The sequence below is a fragment of the Leucoraja erinacea genome, chromosome 1, assembly GCF_028641065.1.
Source record: "Leucoraja erinacea ecotype New England chromosome 1, Leri_hhj_1, whole genome shotgun sequence".
NCBI classification, from domain to species: Eukaryota; Metazoa; Chordata; class Chondrichthyes; order Rajiformes; family Rajidae; genus Leucoraja; species Leucoraja erinaceus.
Window position 1 is genome coordinate 117,873,522 of NC_073377.1, and position 20,142 is coordinate 117,893,663.

At 43.1% G+C, this 20,142-nt stretch overlaps 1 protein-coding gene and 1 long non-coding RNA gene across 2 annotated transcripts; both read left to right on the forward strand.

Moving 5' to 3' along the window:
- The first annotated feature begins 455 nt into the window (after window positions 1-455).
- Window positions 456-3,677, forward strand: LOC129701088 (uncharacterized). Its single transcript, XR_008724153.1, has 2 exons — window positions 456-1,425; window positions 2,252-3,677. It is a non-coding gene; the product is annotated as an uncharacterized LOC129701088 (long non-coding RNA).
- Window positions 3,678-13,493: 9,816 nt separating this feature from the next.
- LOC129701064 (protein NYNRIN-like) lies at window positions 13,494-16,947 on the forward strand. The gene has a single exon (XM_055642018.1). The coding sequence runs from the start codon at window positions 14,290-14,292 to the stop codon at window positions 16,936-16,938; it is 2,649 nt and encodes an 882-aa protein (XP_055497993.1). The 5' UTR covers window positions 13,494-14,289; the 3' UTR covers window positions 16,939-16,947.
- Window positions 16,948-20,142: the final 3,195 nt, after the last annotated feature.

Below are 20,142 nucleotides of genomic sequence, written 5' to 3' on the forward strand. Positions count from 1 at the left end.
TCAAACTTCGAACTGGTAAGTTCTCGTTTAATCGTACTATTTTAGACAATAGACAACAGGTGCAGGAATAGATAATTCAGTCCTTCGAGCCAGCACGTTATTAACCTTTTTAGCTTGACAAAATCCCATTTTGAGAAGGATTTCTCAAATCTGCACTGGCAGTTCCCAGTTATGATGTCACAATAGGATTGTAGCCCTACCCACTACATTGTTGCTATCCCAGGACATTGAGTCCTTGCCAGCAAATGTCCTTCAGGGGAAGAATCTGCCAGCCTAACCCAGCATATATGTGATTGCAAAGCCTTTTAATTGCTCTCTAATTTGAAAGTTTAAGGATAAGATTTGGATAACAAAAGATGGCCTTGTCGGTGGCACCTACATCACATTAAAGCAGGGGTCGGCAACCATGGGCCGAATGCGGCCCGTAACCCAAAATCATTCGGCCCGCAGGCGTATTTTTTTCCGTAATAATCCGGCCCATTGACTTCCATCATCTCCGGTACATCATCTCCGGTGTTCCAGCTGCTACGGTCAGGCAAACGCCTCCGTTGCCATGCGGTGAGAATGGAGAGGTTGAGAAGGAGTTTCTTCCCAGAGGCAATTCGGAATGTAAACGCCTATCTCACCAGGGACTAACTCTACTGAACGTTTTTCCTTACATTATTTATTATGTAAAAGAATATGTGTGTTATGATTGTGTTTATAATTTGTTTGGTTGTTTTGTTGTTTGTCTTTTGCACAAAAGTCCGCGAGCATTGCCACTTTCATTTCACTACACATCTCGTATGTGTATGTGACAAATAAACTTGACTTGACTTGACATGGAAGGTGATTTTCGGACTGAGGGTCGGGTGAAACACTGTGAAAAAGACACATGCAATCCTACTGCCCATCGCCCTGCGTGAGGCTGGGCTCCTTCTCCTGGGCCCGAGGCTGCAGTGCCCAGGCACGGTGATGCAAGGATGCAAGGAAGCCTGCGCAGGCAGCCACAATGGCGGAGCACCGAGCGTGGCCGAGCGCCGAGCTCTGGCTGCACCGCATCCTGCGCAAAACCGCTGGCATGGCCGTGCACCTTCTGTGTCTGGGCTTCACTGTCGGGATCGGGGTTGTCAATAGGCCGGGGACGAGTGAGCATGAGTATTTGAGCCACCGCATTCAGGACAGAACCAAGGCAATGGTCCGTAGGTACGTCATGCTTGTGAGCAAAGATCCTAGAGGAACAAGATAGACCACTCCTCGAAAAACGCGTAGTATCACGTGTGTGATCGTCGACGCCATTTTATTGAGCATTTTATTGGGCTTCCCCCACACTGCCATGGCGTCCTCAGCTAAATCTTCATCTCACTGCTCTGCTATCAATTGTTCTAATCGTAAATCTAAACGACCAGATCTGTCATTCTTTAGGTTCCCCAATAAAAAAGAAAGGTAAGAAAATATTATTATTATTTTCAGTCGATATTCTCCCGTGAAAATGTTATTTTCTGTTTTCCCATCAACGGCCATTGGGAAACTAGGTTTGTCGGTACATTAGAAAGTTATTAGACTTATTTTATTACATCTTTACTTACCACAATAATAAAGACAAGTTTAACACTTCTATACGTTTTTGGTTTTGTTCTTGTAAGGGATTTGTCTCCAAAATATGGCCCGCGGGACACATTGGGCCCAGTGACCACGAGATTTTTCGAGCTCAGACTCGAGTCCGAGAACGCGGCGGCTGTTACCCGTTATATCCCTCGAATTGTCGTGAAGAAGGGTACAATCAAAGATTATACAACTCAGCTCTATCATCTTTGGGTGCAATGGTGGGCCGGGGATTCGGCGGCGGCGGTTGCAATCAAAGATAGTAGAGTAGCTCTGCACTATAATCTTTGGTCGGAATGGGACGGCTGAACGTTATAACATGCTATCGTTCCACCCTCCCTCTCCCCCCTTCTCCCTCTCCCCCTTCTCCCTCTCCCCCTTCTCCCTCCCCCTTCTCCCTCTCCCCTTCTCCTTCTCCCCCCTTCTCCCTCTCCCCTCTCGATCCCTCTCCCTTCTCTCGATCCCTCTCTCCCCTCTCTAATAAACTCTTCTACATTTAAGGTGAAATGACATATAAGAGACAAAAAGCATCGTCAATATACAGGTCTCTCCACACAACTGAAAACAATTGCACTTAAGTGATATGTCATCCATTGTGCAGGCATCTAGTTATGATCATTTTTTTTTATTATTAGTTAATCATAAATGATATCTCCTGTAATTTCAGATGTCAACGGTGGGTCCAGAATACTCGTCGACAAGATCTCCTACACCGAAGTACGGAGTACTTGTCAGCCAACTGTTGTCTTTGTTCTTTACACTTTGAACTTGACCAGTTTTCCAACAAGCAGACCAAGACTTAGTCTATTGATTGTGTATAATCTGAAAATGTTGTCCTTTGTTTGAAATGTGTAGAATGTGACATCACTTTTATTGATTATCTGATATTCTAAATTGTGCAAATTCTGCAAGCCTGTATATGTCGTGCACAAAATGATGTAAATAAAAATTGTTTTCCTGTTTAAGAAGTTCAATTGAGAATTATTTGAAATTGTGGGGGTTGATACAAAATACTGTTGACCCACAAATGTGTTGATATGAGACATTCACATTTAAAAAATCCATGTCGCAAAAAAAGCAAGAAGGTGCCCATGTTATTTGACCAACTTGCCAGATTAATTTAAATATACACAATACACAATACAATTTATTTGTCACTTGAACCTCATAGAGGTTGTTGGAGCCCCCGGCGTGCGCTAGAAAAGTGCCGCAGCCATTTAAGCCACGCCGGGCGATGATGTAAGGCCCCGCTCCAGGTCATCCTCGACCCCCGCTACTCGGGCGGAATAATTTGCCGTTGCGGAAGCCCCGAAAAGCGGTCTCCCAGCAGGGACCCGCAGGCTCCGATATTACTGTCTGCCAGTCCTGCGGTTGGAGCCTCCGAATCTCCGGGGCTCGGGTCACAGCAGCGCATGGGTACATATGTAGGTATGTATGCATTAGTTTTGCTCCTAATTCCCTTTTCCAAATCATTAATATATATGGTAAACAGTTGCAGCCCCAACACCAAGCCTTGTGGCAAAAAAATCCAGAAGATTAGTCAAACATGATTTTCCTTTCATAAATCCATGTTGACTTGGACAGATCCTTTTACTGCTATCCAAATGCCCCATTATTGCATCTTTAATAATTGACTCCAGCATCTTTCACACCACCAAAGTCGGGCTAACTGGTCTGTAATTTCCCGTTTTCTCTCACGCTCCTTTCTTGAAAAGTGGGATAGCATTAGCTATCCTCCAATCCACAGGAGCTGATCGTAAATCTATTGATCGTTGAAAAATGATAATATATATAAATATATATGTATGTGTATATATGCATGTATGTGTATATATGCATGTATATGTGTGTATATACGTATGTGTATATATATATATATATATGTTTATATATGTGTATATATGTATGCATATATTAATGTATCAATATGTATGTGCATTTGTATATGTGTATGTGTGTATATATGTGTGTGTATAAATATATATATATGCATATATTTATTATTACTATATAATTATATATATAATTGCCTTTATGGTTTATGTATATCATCTTACAAGACAAATAAATTAATAGTGATGATTTAAATCAAAGTTGCTTCTGATACATGAGAATAGACTTTATTATCTCTAACTTGCCTCTCACACACAGACACACATTCATATAAATATATTAAATATATATACGTTGAATTTAATTTTTTGCAGTGTGTGTTAAAGCAATACAATGCAAGGGAAACTACACAAAGGAGGGGGCTGTTCCCGCTACAAGATACTCGAGGATCTTTGCTTTGGATCAAAGATTATAGCTAAGCTCTATAATCTTTGCTTTGGATCACAGCGGGTGGCATACCGGAAGTCGAGTGTCGCACTATAAAATGGCGGCCGTGACGTTCCGTCACGTACTACACGTCAGCCCATTGAAATTCGGAAGAGTGGTCTATCTTGTTCCTCTAGGATCTTTGCTTGTGAGCGCCCGTCACTAGGGGCCAGTTCTCCGGGTGGCGTCCTGTTACAATGTTGCCAAATGACAAAACACCCAGTGAGAGATTTGTTACATTGTTGTAAGGAGAGGGGGAAGTGGGTATAGTGGCAGATTATTATATCGTTCAAGGAATTTCTCCCTTTAGTCGTTATGAAACTTCAGTTGACTTCAGGAGAAACCGGCAGTCACACACCACTACACATTAATGACATCGATGTGGAGTTGGTCAGTAGCACTAAGTTCCAGGGGGTGCAGATCAAGAACAGTCTGACCTGGTCACAAAACATTGCATCACTAGTTAAGAGAGCGCAGCAGCGTTTGCACTTTATCGCCGGTAGAGAAGAGCTCACCTCCCCATCCCGTCCTCACCACTTTCTACAGGGGCACCGTAGAGAGCATTTTGACCAGCTGCATCTCTGTCTGGTTTGGGGACTGCAAAGCCGCCGACTGGAAGTCCGTGCAGAGAGTGGTGAGGACGGCTGAAAAAATCATCGGGACTTCTCTTCCTTCAATCCGGGACATTGCGTGCAAACGTTGCTTGTCAAAGGCCCACAGCATTATAAAAGACCCCACACATCTCCATCATGGACTGTTCACTCTGCTGCACTCGGGCAAAAGGTATCGTAATATAAGGAGCAGAACGGCCAGGTTTTGCAACAGCTTCTTCCAACGAGCCATCAGACTCTTGAATTCCATATAATGTGCCACCACTATTATCTATTTTATCTTTCTATCTATTTTATCTTTTTATCTATTTTATCCTTTTGTTATTTTATGTTGCACGGTGAACCACATGCAACAAAATTTCGTTCAGACTTGCATTTGTTGGTGTATTTTTGAATGATAATAAAGTCTTTGATTGATTGATTGATTGATTGATGAAGAGACACGGGGTAAGGAGATAGCGTCGTATACGCATGGGAGCTCTCCACGAGACATTCAAAGCCGTCGAAAGATGAATCTTCAAAACACAGTCTCTTGATTAATAGTTTCTTTATTGTCGAAATAAAACATTAAGATATTCATCCAAACTTCTCCTTGATAAATACATTTTAATCTTAGTCAAACTACAGCATGTGGCTCCGAAACATTAGATGTTTAGATCTTTAATGTTGGAAAGCTCTGACTAATTGTCGAAAGCTATGCCATCCAACCATGCTTCCTCCGAACTAACTAAAAAACTACAAGCTACTGCCCGAGAATCCCAGCAACAAACATGCCTCCGACCATGTAATAAATCTCACCCACACAATTATAGGCAGACAAAATTTAAAGGCAGATGCCATAATTTATGACACACAAAATTAAGCCAAATGGCCACTACAGTGGGGGAGGGGAGGATTGTTGTTTAATGTTATTTAAACATTGTGTTTATTGGCGGAGTGGGGTTGGGAAAGAGGTGAGGAGTGGGGGAGGAGGGAAATGGAGGGAGAGGAAGGGGATAGGGAGGGGAGAGGGGTTATTGAGGGATGGAGGGAGTGACTGAAGGTAGGGTAAATGAGAGGGAGGGAGTGGGGGAGGGGAGGAGGAGAGGGGAAAGAAGAGGCAGGGTGAAGGGGAGGGGAGGGGAGTGCTGGGGGTGAGGTGGAATGGAGGAGGATAGGGGTATGAAGAGGGATGGCGAGGCGCAGTTGGGAGAGGGTTGCTGTGACTCACAACGGGAACCCCTCAGCCGCACCTGCGCAGTTGGGGGCTATGGATGAGTGGTGGAATATTACATTGCATTGATTCATTCAAAATGGATATTAATTAAGAATGAAAAGTTATAGGTAGTGATAGAAAATGATATCAAACTATATTTTTGTGTTTTTTTTATAACTGTTGGCAGGTCAATTTCCCTCCTGGGATAAATAAAGTTATATCGCCTCGTATCGTATCGTATCGTATCGTAAAAACAAAAAAAGACATTCAGCAAGTCAGGAAGTATCTTTGGAAAGAGAAATAATGTTTCAGGACCAAAACCCTTTGTCACTCTCACTGGCACCCAATTCAATAGCATTAAAACACCATTCTGCCTGGGCCTTTCACTAGGAGAGCGTGCACAATGGGTGAAAAGGTGGAAGAAAAAATAGTAAACAATTTTATACACTCAACGTGTCATGGAGCTGTGCGGGGTGGAAACAGACACCTTATCCACGCTGACCAAATTGGCATACTGGGCTAGTCCCATTTTCCTGCATTTGGTCCATATCCCTCTAAACCCTTCCAATCCACATATCTGTTCAAATGTCTTTTAAAAGTCATAATTGCATCAGCTCCTCAAGAAACTTATTCCAGATTCAGACTGCCCTCTGTGTGAAAACTTTTGCCCTAGAGGTCTCTCTTAAAATTATCTTCTCTCACCTCAAACTTATGCCCTCTAGTTTTAGAATCCTTTACCTTGGGGAAAAAGACAATAAGCGTTCACTTTATCTATGCCCCTCATTAACTTGCGCATCTATTGAGATAAAGTCACCCTCAGCTTCCTAGGCTCTATTCAAACTTTATGGGCCTTTCTCACGCTGATTTCACCATAACAAAAATATTTCCGTTTATTGTGATTATGCTACTATAAAATGGATATTGGTTGACAATAATAGTAAGATTAAATGAGAACTTACCAGTTTGAAGTTTGATCTTTATTTTATGAGGAGTTACGATGAGGGATTACATGAAGAAGGCTCGTTCAGCCGCACGTGCGTCAATCTTCAAAGCAGCGGTGTGAAATCACAGATAGTAATAGTGACTGAAGTATGATAGTAAGATGAAAGAAGACTAGCACTACCAGATGATCTTAATGAGGGCTGGGAGCGGAGGGCACGTAATCCCTCATCGTAACTCCTCATAAAATAAAGATCAAACTTCAAACTGGTAAGTTCTCGTTTAATCTTACTTCGGAGTCACGTGAGTGACTACGTGAAGATTTCAAAGCTCTGTGATTTCATGCCGTAAGAAACAAGTCTATACAACCACAACTGCCTCATTGACAAATGAGGGAAAACATTCATAATGCATACAGTCATGACATAGATTTAAACATGCTGATGCTGTTAAATAAGCAATAACAATAGTCACATCTCTCATCCGGATGGAACCTATAACAGAACATAAAATAAATTGAGAAATACCTCTGGTCTGGCAACGGGTTATTATAACATGTTTGAAATGTTGTTCGTTTGACCACACTATAGCCGTGGTCCAACGGAACATAATTAACCCTTGCTGCTGCTGTTATAGCAGCCCTGGTGGAGCGAGATCCGGATCAGTATCTACTCCTGCATACCTCAACTCCGTTTTAACTCCTGACAAGATCTGAGCAGATAGGTCCTTATAAAGTCTTTTGTAACTACCAATCATAGTTAGCTCAGAGTCTCAAAAGCTCTTGGTGACCTTGGCGTATTGTTGTATATGTGTGTCCCCACATAACGACAAATCCCTGGGTATGTCTTGAACTATTTTGAGACCTGACACCCCTACTGCTCTGATTAAATTAATTATAGCATAAAATACTGTACATATATTTGCAGATGTAATCATCCTCTCCTGTCACAATAATGTAGCGAGTGACCTTTTGCGCTAACCAGCGCCAGGAGGATAACTACCTAATGAGGTCCGATCAAAGCTAAGAATGTAGCTGGAACCCCCTGGTTAAAATAGTATTACACAATGTCAATCTCCCATACTGCATTGTACTTGTCCTGGGAAACCTGTGTAACAGATATCCTTTACTAACTCGATATCCGAGGTGAACCGAACAACTTGGACCTCGTTAGCTGCAGTAAGTCTGATGGAAAGCCCCTTGGCACAGTTAATGACCCTATAATTTAATATTGTCAAAGACCATTTAAATGAACTGCAATCTCAGAATCTGTACCATTTTAAATATAACATGAGCATTAAATAAACGCTTCCCATCTTCTGAAGCAGCAAACTACCGCTTTTTAGTACCATTCCAGCACTGTGAATACATACAAAAATAGGCATGACAACCCAAGCCGTAAGCAGTCTATTGAGAATCTGTAGAACATATATTGATTTTATCATGCAACAGCTGATCTCTCAAGCCGCAGGCTGGACCAGCAAGTTGCGTTTAAATAACCATATAATGTTGCATTATGATTATTCCCGACAAATCGGGAATCAAACTGCATAGACCAATTCCACAGCTGGAACCTAAAGCGACTCTTGATGACTCTATTTCAAGACCTGACTCATAAAGCAAATTGGAGGAAGACATAAAAGACCATTCCTCATGCTTGTAGCGAGAATGTATCTTTCGCCACTGTTATGCCACACATTTTTGCAACATTTAAATTAGCTCGAAAACAACCTATCTATATTCGGAGTTGCATTGAATCAGAATTTCATAAATACTGCGTGGTCCAACACCCATTCTGTGTTGTCATTGATCTGTACTTAATGATACTCCAGTGGCAAATTATGTACCTTTTACAGGATCTTTCCCTGTTGCACCCTCGTGCTTATCATATGCCACATCTTAGTGTATCAACATGAAGTTGAGCATGCGCCTATGCATATTCACTAAATCACTCTTTAACCCATAAATGCACTTAGGGTTTCTAGATAGTTGATACCAATACTGAAGATTTAATAACTCATGCAAATCTCCTGCACCTCCAACTAGAGATGACATTTGCATGTTCTCACCTAAGCCATAGCATCTTTTTTGCAATATCATGACATATTTATTGATCAACGACTGGAGCAATGCTGAATACTGTTTGTCCATCATAGTGGCTTTATTCGCTTCAGCTGGTAATAGCAAGTTGTATTATCAATGACCTTCATGACCCTTATAGTTTGCCATTAAGCATGCTGTCAGTTCTCAATCTTGCACAGCTGCATCACATCTATTACATTGCCTTAGTCTAATGAATAGAAACTGTTTTATGACCACAAGGCTGTTCCAGGTTTCTATTGAATCCAATCTGTTGCCCAGGGCGGAGACACAGGCCAACTATCCATCTGATAACAACCTAATTTACTGGATAGGAGAGAACAATTCCTCAATTAGCTTGAGACTGAGTGGATTTTAGCCAAATACAGCATCAAAATATAATCCAGACAATACATCACAACAGTTTTTGAACTGTCCTTTGAATGATTTATTGTTATCATACTGTGAAATTGCCTCATCATAACAATGCCTTCAAATATCTCTGATGATCATTGTACATGGAAAACCCTATGAAATCAGTTTGATCACCCTTCTTTCATAATGAACAGGCCATGCCTGCCATCATTTCGAGCCTGCTCTGAACGGCATCTCTGGCCCGGTTCCAATAATTCTCACATGTCCCAAGACAACTCTTGCCATAATTCTGACCTTGCCTTGAAAGACAATTCCCCATATCTCCGAGCCTGTCTCGAAGGCAAACCTGGCTAAAATACTGGACCTGGCTCAACACTCTTCTGGCCAAATTTCAACCTTCTTGGAATACTAGTAATGTCCAGTTACCTGGTTAAAATGCCTCTGAGTAGATGACAATGTCTCAATCATTTGTGTATTGCCCAACCAATTGTAAATCTTACCAACTTGTTCGTGGTCACTTAGTTGTAGAGTAACTCTGATCAGCTTTAATGCTGCTACCAGCTTCAGTGAACCGCTTCCTGCCAATGAAGCCGTGGGTGCGTTTCACCTAAACTATGAATCCTTACTCGTCCTTCAGGTTTTGCCTGTGGAATAGGTCTTACCTGAATAGAAGATTCGGCGGGTGGCTCTAACATCCCCTGATGGTGGTGTTCACTGCATTGTGTTGGGATGGCAACCTTGCTGCCAGGAATCATACCTCTGACATGTGCCCTTCATCCCTTGAGATATGCTCCACGCTATACCCTCAGCCTCGGCATCAGATTACACCGACCCGGCATGTTCTCCTCTTCCATAAGGGAGACATTAAGCAGCCCTACTACAAGGCGCTGCTGGCATTGCCTCTCCATCCCTTTAGGGTCAGAAAATGCCCCGGTAAGCTCACCTCCTCCATGAGGGAGACATCATGCAGCCCTTCTACAGGTGCTGCTGCCATACATTTAAGCAGCCCTATACAAGGTGCTGCTGACACGGCCTAGAGCAATAGGCCGGCACTGCCATAGATTCGGCATCCCCATTATGCAGCCCTGTTACAAGGCGCTGCTGGCAAGGCTCTCCCATCTGCCCAACACTGCTATATTTCCTGATGTTAGGGTGTATCTATCTTGAGCCTCCTTCAATAAGGCTCCATCCTGGCCAACTTCCACATTATTAATTTTACCGGAAGGGAACCCTCCCGGCACCAGGACTGACCACTTGGGTCGATTTACCCCATATCTTGGGGACCTCTGTGGTCTGGGCCCCGCATAGCTGGTAGATTTCCCCTCCCCCGGGAATCCCAGCACACTTATATATTACCGGAGGGAAAACCCCTTCCGGCACCAAGGCTGACCGTTCCGGTCCATTTGACCCCTTACCTGGGGACCCCTGCGGTCTGCAAGCCGTATAATTACTAGATTCCCCTACCCGGGAACCCCAGCCTCTATATGTAGGTATGTTGCAAAACCTACCTTCAGCGACGCTGTAGATCTGTCGCTGCCCGTGTGCGCGATTTTGGCGCCTTTGAGAGGGGGCGGGTTTAAAACGCGGTTTTCTCTCGGCTATTCAAATCAAGGTTGTTCAGCATACTTAGTTGCTGACGAAAAATCGCTGCGAGGTTCGTTCGCTGCAGCTATTTTTTAAACTAAATTGGTTAATTTAATTGTTATAGTAGGTTAAAAATCATCCTCTAAACCCACGACCGCCGCTAACATGGGACGGATCTCATGTAGGGGACAACGCAAGGTAGGTTGTTTATTTTTACATTAAAAAGCGCTTCATAAGATCCCTTTATACAAAATTTTATGTTGCGAGTAGCTAATTTGGGGGCCCATTAAATCCCGCATTATTTTTCTGGGCATATGGGGCACAAATTAACTGCAATGGGAACGTTCCAAACCAGCGCGTTCCACAGGGTTCCACAGGATCCCACTCGAAAGCCGATTTAAATGGCCATTAATTTACAGCAATTGAACACTAAATTCCTTCCATTTGGCCTATAAATTAATGTCAATGAGATTTAAAAATCATGTTTTATTGTGAATTCTTGTCTGAATATTCTTTGGACACTTAGGCTATTTAAAAATGTTAATCTTTCCTTGAGAAATGGATAGATGTTTAGATCTAGTAATTGAATTTTGGAATTAGCTACAATTGGGTAACTAACTAATTATATGCTTTAATTTCAGGTCATCCAAGTAAGATTGTTTAATATTTGTTTGTAACATTGCTACTATATGTATATATATATATTTATATCGGGGGAAACCTCTCCCGACTCCCGGTCTCCTGGAGGTCTCCTCCACGGGAACCCCTGCATAAATATTTATCTTGGAGGGAAAACCCCTCCCGACTCCTGGTCTACTGGAGGTCCCCTCCACGGTGTGAGGAAAGAGTTAACAGGCATAGTTGATTTAGACTAGGGATAGAAAAATAACTTAGAAAGAAATAAGGCAGAAACCAGACTGCTAGTAGATTAGAAAGTAACGATATAAGAACAGAGAGAAATTCTAGATAAAAAGTAACAGAGAAAGACTTCAGCAGGAGATAGTAAAGAAATTAGAACGAAGGGGAAAGGGACACGAAGTCACGCTCAACTACGCATGCTTGATGAGATTACATGAATATGTACGCACACCCACTATGACAAGATGCCTAATTTAAATGCACATGCGATGCATGATATGGGAGGTGTCTTTGACGTTAGGTGGGCGTTCCGAGACGTTCTCGTGGGAAACAGGGCTTTATGTTATGATTGGAAGAAGCTCAATGGGGAGGGATGAGAATGTGATAATAATGAAATGAACTGTATAAAGATAGAAAGCATCTCCATCTTCTTTGTGCCTCTAGTGGACCTCAGAGGAGGGGCACCTATTCTGCAGAATATGAAATTAATAAAAACACTTCTTTGTCTGAATTTGTCTCAAGAGCATTTGTGATTTTTGAATCTCACAACTTGGGGGCTCGTCCGGGATCCAATACTCTAGACAGCTGACGGGAGTAGACGGACGAAGGGAAGGTGCACCCTGCTGAGTTCAGCAGTCTCAGACTCCTTGCTTGCCATCAGCTGTTTAAGCAGTAGTATCCGGACCACACAGAGACTCGGCAAAGAAGTGGGAGTAGTTGGAAATCGTGAAAAATCAATCGAGCAATTTCTGTGTACAGAACCCAGGTAGGAACAATGACTAATAAAGTACTTCCTGGGCGATTGTGGAAAGACCTTGTGGTTGACGCCCTGAAGCATTCAGGGGGCTGCAAGGCTGTAAGAAGGGAGGGGAAGATAAGAAGTTCTGTAGAATTTAAGACCTTGTACGGGCAAGGCAGGTATGATGAACACTGTATTGAGAATATGATGAACATGGTATTAAGAATATGATTATGATAAATAAGGAAATTAAACACGGTGTTAAGAAAAAGGGAGGGGAAAAGGCTGTGGGCCAAATCCCCGCATTCTGCCCAATAGTCCGTTGGGGCAAATGCTGGACCCTGGAGGGCAGGAAATACCCAGGGGTTGGAGGAGCCAACATGATAAGGTATAGTCCGTTGGGACAAATGCAGAGCCGGAGGGGGCCAAAATACCCAAAGGAAAGAGAAGACAGGGGCCGGGGTGGACGAAGATCACCCGGCCAACAGGACGGGGAGTCAAAGGGCAGAAGGGGAAGATAAGTTCGGTTGAAATTAGACCCCATTGGGAGGTACCTAGGAGAGGACCCTGAGGGGGAAGGGGGTTTGTTAAATAGCCTCCTTGAAGATTCTTTAGGTCTGACAAGAACAGTTAGATCAATTCCTTTTCACAGAAGTGAAAAACAAGTAGTAAAGATTATGTTGCAGGCAGTAGAAAAACAGCAAATAAGGAACAGAGAGAGACAGGATGATGAGGGAGTTACTCCCGAAAGTAGCAGATAAGAAGACGGCAAAGGCCGGAGACACAGAGATACAGCCAGAGAGAGAGAGAGAGAGCCAGACACAGAGATACAGGCAGAGAGAGAGAGATAGAGCCAGACAGAGAGAGCCAGACACAGAGATACAGCCAGAGAGAGAGAGAGAGAGACACAGAGATACAGACAGACAGACAGAGAGAGAGATACACAGAGAGAGAGAGAGAGAGAGAGAGAGAGACACAGAGAGACAGAGAAAGAGAGAGAGAGAGACACACAGAGAGAGAGAGAGAGAGAGAGAGAGACACACAGAGAGAGAGAGAGAGAGCCAGACACAGAGAGAGAGAGAGAGAGAGAGAGAGAGACACACAGAGATACAGAGAGAGAGAGAGAGAGCCAGACACAGAGATACAGGCAGAGAGAGAGAGAGCCAGACACAGAGATACAGATAGAGACAGAGAGAGCCAGACACAGACAGAGAGAGAAAGCCAGACACAGAGATACAGGCAGAGAGAGAGAGAGCCAGACACAGAGATACAGACAGAGAGAGAGAGAGCCAGACAGCTTTACTCAGAGAGTGGTAGCTGTGTGGAATGAGCCTCCAGTGAAGGTGGTGGAGGCAGGTTCGATATATGGTTATATGGTATACCCTTAGAAAGTATTTGCTGATGTGGACAATTTGTTGGTTTGTTCCACAAGTGAAGAGAGAGAAATACTTCAGAATATAAGACAGCAGATGATGACCTTGGGAAAGGCAGGATATAGTTCAGACTAGATTGGAAATTTTGAAATTGTATGGTGAAATGGAAAAAGTACATGTCAAAGAAGTTAAATTAAAATGCAGACAAAGCAGCTGAAACAGCATCTGGAAGAGATGTCCAGGGTAAGTCTGAATCGATTTAGGTATGAGCACTGTAGTGTCGTTTATGCTGAATAAGGTAATTAAGAGGTTTGGTAAACCCACAGAAATCAGCTTTGACAACGGATTGTTTTCATTTGATGAAAAGAATAAATGGAACATTGAAGGTTAAAATAAATAAGATTTGTGTAATGCTCTGCCATTGGCACTGAAGAAATGTTGCATGCAAACTAACCAGCAGGTGACACAATGGAGAAGTTCCTGCAAGGGACCGAGTTTGGAACAGTTACAGATAGAATTTAAAAAGTATATGAAACAGTTAATAATGATATACAAGTCTATTTATGAACAGGTAAAGTAAAAGCTGTCGGAGATGGACCAGGAGGAAGGACCCTTTAAACCTGAAGACAAGGTGTATGTATTTATTCGGCCAAATTTTAGAGCAGGTATTGGAGGATTTCCCAGGTCACGGGGAAACGCAACTATTACAGTATGTGGATGACCTCCTTTTGTCAGGAGCAAGAGAAATGGAAGTGAGGGATGCCACAATAAGCCTGTTAAACTTCTTGGGAAGGAAGGGGTTAAGAGTGTCCCGTAACAAGCTTCAATTTGTGAAACAAGAGGTAAAATATCTGGGACATTTGATAAGTGGAGGAAAGAGACGAATAAACCCCGAAAGGATAGCTGGGATCACGAGAGTACCACTACCAAAGAATAAGAAAGAGATCCGAAAATTCCTGGGATTGATAGGATACTGTCGACTGTGGATAGATGATTACTCCAGACAAGTAAAATTCCTGTATGATAAATTGGGAGAAGAAAAAGACAAAGTTCAGTGGACTCCAGAACAGGAGGTGAAATTTGGGAAATTAAAGAACAGTTTGATTACTGCTCCCGTGTTGGCTCTGCCCTCAGTAGAACAACCTTTCCACCTGTTTGTAAATTCAGACAAGGGGGTGGCACTAGGGGTACTCACCCAGAAAAGAGGGGGAAATCGACAGCCAGTGGCCTTCCTCTCGAAAATATTAGATCCAGTCTGCAGGGGATGGCCGGGATGCATACAAGCGGTAGCAGCTACCGCAATATTGGTGGAAGAGAGTAGGAAATTAACCTTTGGAGGCACTCTGGTTGTTTCTACACCACACACAGTAAGAACCATACTCACTCAGAAATCCAACAGATGGTTAACAGACTCCAGACTTTTAAAGTATGAGGCCATCCTGATGGAAAAAGACGATTTGATGATAATTACGGATAAGAACCTTAACCCGTCCCAATTCCTGTATCCAGCAGAGAAACAGGGTGACAAGGAAGAGGGCCCAGTACACTGCTGTAGTGAAATAATAGATTTACAGACAAAAAGTAGAGAAGACTTAGAAGAGCAACCTCTGGCTGAGGGCAGCCGGTGGTTCATAGATGGATCCTCCAGGTGCATAGATGGAAAAAGACATAGTGGGTACGGTATAGTGAACGGGGAAACTATGGAGGAAATTGAAAGTGGCAGGCTGCCTGGTAGTTGGTCAGCTCAATCTTGTGAATTATATGCATTAATGAGAGCTTTGGAATTATTGGAGGGGAAGGAAGGAACAGTATATACCGATTCAAAATACGCTTTTGGAGTAGTACACACCTTTGGGAAGATCTGGAAAGAGCGAGGAATGATAACAACTCGAGGTAAAGAACTAGCACATGAGCAATTGATAGGACAGACACTGGAAGCATTGCAAAAACCAGAACGAATAGCCATAGCACATGTGGCAGGGCATCAGAAGGGTAACACCCTGGAGGCCAGAGGAAATAGGGCAGTGGATGAGGTTGCAAAAAGAGCAGCCACAGAACAGATGGTAGAAATGAAGTCACTAATACCTTTAAGGGAACCAGAGGAAAAGATACCTATCTTTAGTGAGAAAGAGCAGGAAAACATGAAAGAAATGGGGGCTCAGCGTACTTCAAATGGGAAATGGTGGACACCAAATGGAAAGCAGCTATTGAACAAAGAAATAATGAGGGAGTTATTAGGGAGATTACATGGACAAAGCCATTGGGGAACACAAGCCCTCTGTGACACCCTCCTCAGAACCTACGCTTGCTGTGGGATGTTTACCATGGCCAAACAGGTCATAAGGGGCTGTGTGATATGTCAGCGAATTAATAAGAAAATCATGAGAGCAGTCCCAGGAGGAGGACAACCATTAGCAGTTAGGCCCTTCCAAAGAATACAGATAGATTTTACCGAGCTGCCCCGGGTACGAACATGGAAGTACCTGTTAGTGATAGTGGACCATTTCACCAGATGGGTAGAGGCATTCCCCACGGCAACTGCCACCGCACAGGCGGTAGCCAAGATATTATTAGAACAAATTATACCCAGATATGGGATTGTGGAAACAATAGACTCAGATAGAGGGACCCATTTTGCCTCAAAAACACATGAAATGATATGTGAAGCACTGGGAATAGAATGGAAATTGCATACACCATGGCATCCCCAGAGCTCAGGAAAGGTGGAAAGAATGAATGGCACCTTAAAGACCCAAATTACCAAGTTGATAGAGGAAACGAGACTCCCCTGGACTAAGTGCCTCCCGATAGCCCTGTTGAGAATCCGAACGGCACCTCGAAAAGACATAGGGATATCACCATATGAAATGTTATTCGGGCTCCCATACTTAGGGAAGATAGAAGGAGTCCCAACAATACAAGGGAACGATGTGTTCCTGAGGAACTATTTACTGGCAGTGTCCCAATCTCTTGCAGAACTAAAAATTAAAGGATTGCTGGCCCAGAGCCCACCACTGGACTTTCCAATTCACTCAGTCAAGGCTGGAGACTGGGTATTAATAAAAACGTGGAAAGAAGAAAAGCTGCAACCTAAGTGGACTGGACCCTACCTGGTGTTACTAATCACCGAGACAGCAGTACGAACAAAAGAGAAAGGGTGGACACACGCAAGTCGAGTTAAGGGTCCTGTGGAGGCCCCACCAGACGATATCAGCCCGTGGACAGTGCGCAAAGGAGAAGAACCATTGACTTTAATATTTACCAAGAACCCGCAGGAAAAATGAAGATTTCGTGTTGGTGGGTCGTGTGTTGGGTGGTTACCCAACTTGTAAGTAATGTAACATGCATAAAAATCACAATACCACAAAATAGAAGGTCCACCACCATCCCATTTAATGTATGTAAAGGAAAAAGGTGGTGCGGCTATAGAATGTATGTATGCACCCATCCCTGTAAAGATTGGCACGCGGTGTTTACTTCATCAAAATATGGGTGGCATCGGACCACCTATCAAACTGATAGGTGGAGAGTATATCAAAACCCAAACGAGAAATTGCCAGGACGCGTATATGTGAGCATACAGAGTGTTCAGATACAGGAAAGTGGTAGGTATTGGATATGTGCAGATAAAACAGGGAAGGACGCATGTCTGAAGTTTGAAATAGAAGTCAAGCGAGATGGGAAGATGGTAATATACGAGGATAGGGGAGAGGTGTTCAAGATAGATGACAGTCAGAATAGGGATCCCAGGGCAACACCTGTACCACCAGTAGTCAGCAATGTCACCAGGGAAAATGAGTCTAAGAAGCTGAAGATAATGATAGTAGCAGGAGAAACAGGATTAAGGCAGTTATATGAGAAGGGAATACCAACAGGGGGAAAAGGAGCCAACACCTGGCTTGCCTGGATGATGTACACAGCCAGAAGTATGCAACGAACCAATTGTTACGCCTGCGCTGGAGCTAGGCCTCAGCTGGTCCCAGTACCATTTCCCCTGAATTGGGATAGAACACCTAGGGCTATGACATGTATACTACAGCTATTCACGAATCCCCTCTTACCAAAAAATGCGATATGCCAGAGTTATCATTACCTATTTCCGGCCAGCAACAACAATACGAAGGGCCGAAGGGAAGACCCTCGACCTCCTCCATTTACCATTCCTTTTGGGGAGGAGGGGTTTGAGTGCTATACAAGAAATAACCCAGAGGGACAGGACATGGGGGAGGTGCTCAACTGCAATCAGACGTATAACATAACGGCTGAGGAACAGGGGCCACTGTTCAATAGCTCCTGGCTGAAAAAGCAGATAGTCAGTAGAGCCGATGTCTGGTGGTGGTGCGGGGAGAATACCCTGTGGCCCCGGTTACCAGGGTCATGGACGGGAACCTGTACCCTCATACAACTGATGATGCCCTTCACCATAGCAGTAGAACATGCTGTAGAACTCAATAAAGGAAGCCGACGACAAAAGAGAGAGGTGAAAGGATCATTCGACACACACATCTATATAGATGCGATAGGGGTGCCAAGAGGGGTACCCGATAAATTTAAAGCCAGAAATCAGATAGCTGCGGGCTTTGAGTCCATGCTCTTCTGGTGGTCCACAATTAATAAAAATGTGGACTGGATCAACTACTTATACTACAATCAACAACGCTTTATAAATTACACTCGAGATGCAGTTGAAGGATTAGCGGAACAACTGACAGCTACCAGCCAAATGGCCTGGCAAAATCGCATAGCCTTGGACATGCTACTGGCTGAGAAGGGAGGGGTGTGTGTAATGTTTGGCGAACAATGTTGCACATTCATCCCCAACAACACTGCTCCGGATGGGTCAGTGTCAAGAGCCCTAGCAGGGCTCACCTCTCTGTCTATCGAATTGGCTGAGAACTCTGGAGTTGACACCTCCTGGACCGGGTTTCTAGACTCCTGGTTTGGGAAATGGAAGCACATCTTTACATCTGCCCTAACATCAGTGATAGTCATGGTGGGGTTACTGTGTTTGTTCGGATGTTGTATCATTCCCTGCGTACGGGGATTGGCTCAGCGATTGATAGAAACAGCCCTGACGAAGAACAGTGCAGCCACCATAATGGCCCTCAGAACACAGTATGACCTACGAGAGGAAGATAGGGAGGTGAAGAACCTTCTGCTAGCATTAGAAAAGGAGGAGATAGTATAAATCAAGGGTGCGTAGCAAAAAGAAAAGGATGGATTGTGAGGAAAGAGTTAACAGGCATAGTTGATTTAGACTAGGGATAGAAAAATAACTTAGAAAGAAATAAGGCAGAAACCAGACTGCTAGTAGATTAGAAAGTAACGATATAAGAACAGAGAGAAATTCTAGATAAAAAGTAACAGAGAAAGACTTCAGCAGGAGATAGTAAAGAAATTAGAACGAAGGGGAAAGGGACACGAAGTCACGCTCAACTACGCATGCTTGATGAGATTACATGAATATGTACGCACACCCACTATGACAAGATGCCTAATTTAAATGCACATGCGATGCATGATATGGGAGGTGTCTTTGACGTTAGGTGGGCGTTCCGAGACGTTCTCGTGGGAAACAGGGCTTTATGTTATGATTGGAAGAAGCTCAATGGGGAGGGATGAGAATGTGATAATAATGAAATGAACTGTATAAAGATAGAAAGCATCTCCATCTTCTTTGTGCCTCTAGTGGACCTCAGAGGAGAGGCACCTATTCTGCAGAATATGAAATTAATAAAAACACTTCTTTGTCTGAATTTGTCTCAAGAGCATTTGCAATTGAACACTAAATTCCTTCCATTTGGCCTATAAATTAATGTCAATGAGATTTAAAAATCATGTTTTATTGTGAATTCTTGTCTGAATATTCTTTGGACACTTAGGCTATTTAAAAATGTTAATCTTTCCTTGAGAAATGGATAGATGTTTAGATCTAGTAATTGAATTTTGGAATTAGCTACAATTGGGTAACTAACTAATTATATGCTTTAATTTCAGGTCATCCAAGTAAGATTGTTTAATATTTGTTTCAGAATGCTTCAATCTATAATAACTGAACATTTCTTTCAGTTCTCTTAATTTTTAATAAAGTTATGGGCTTTAGACTGTCCTCGATCACAGCTTTTGCGTTAAGTCAATGGAAAATCAATAGGGAACAAGATGCTAATTTCTGAGTATGAAAATGGTCATAACTTTTTTAATACTGAAGATATGAAAGTGTCAAATTAAACTTCTTTTTATGCTTTATCTGATGGGATAAATTGCAGACTTGATTTTTAAAATCTCAAAATGTTGTAACATTGCTACTATATGTATATATATATATTTATATCGGGGGAAACCTCTCCCGACTCCCGGTCTCCTGGAGGTCTCCTCCACGGGAACCCCTGCATAAATATTTCTCTTGGAGGGAAAACCCCTCCCGACTCCTGGTCTACTGGATCCCCTACCCCAGCATTAACATTCATATCGGAGGGAAAAAGCCCTCC

Bases quoted from the DNA above. Each gene is read 5' to 3' on its own strand.
- LOC129701064 (XM_055642018.1), top strand. From the start codon at position 14,290: ATGTATTTATTCGGCCAAATTTTAGAGCAGGTATTGGAGGATTTCCCA.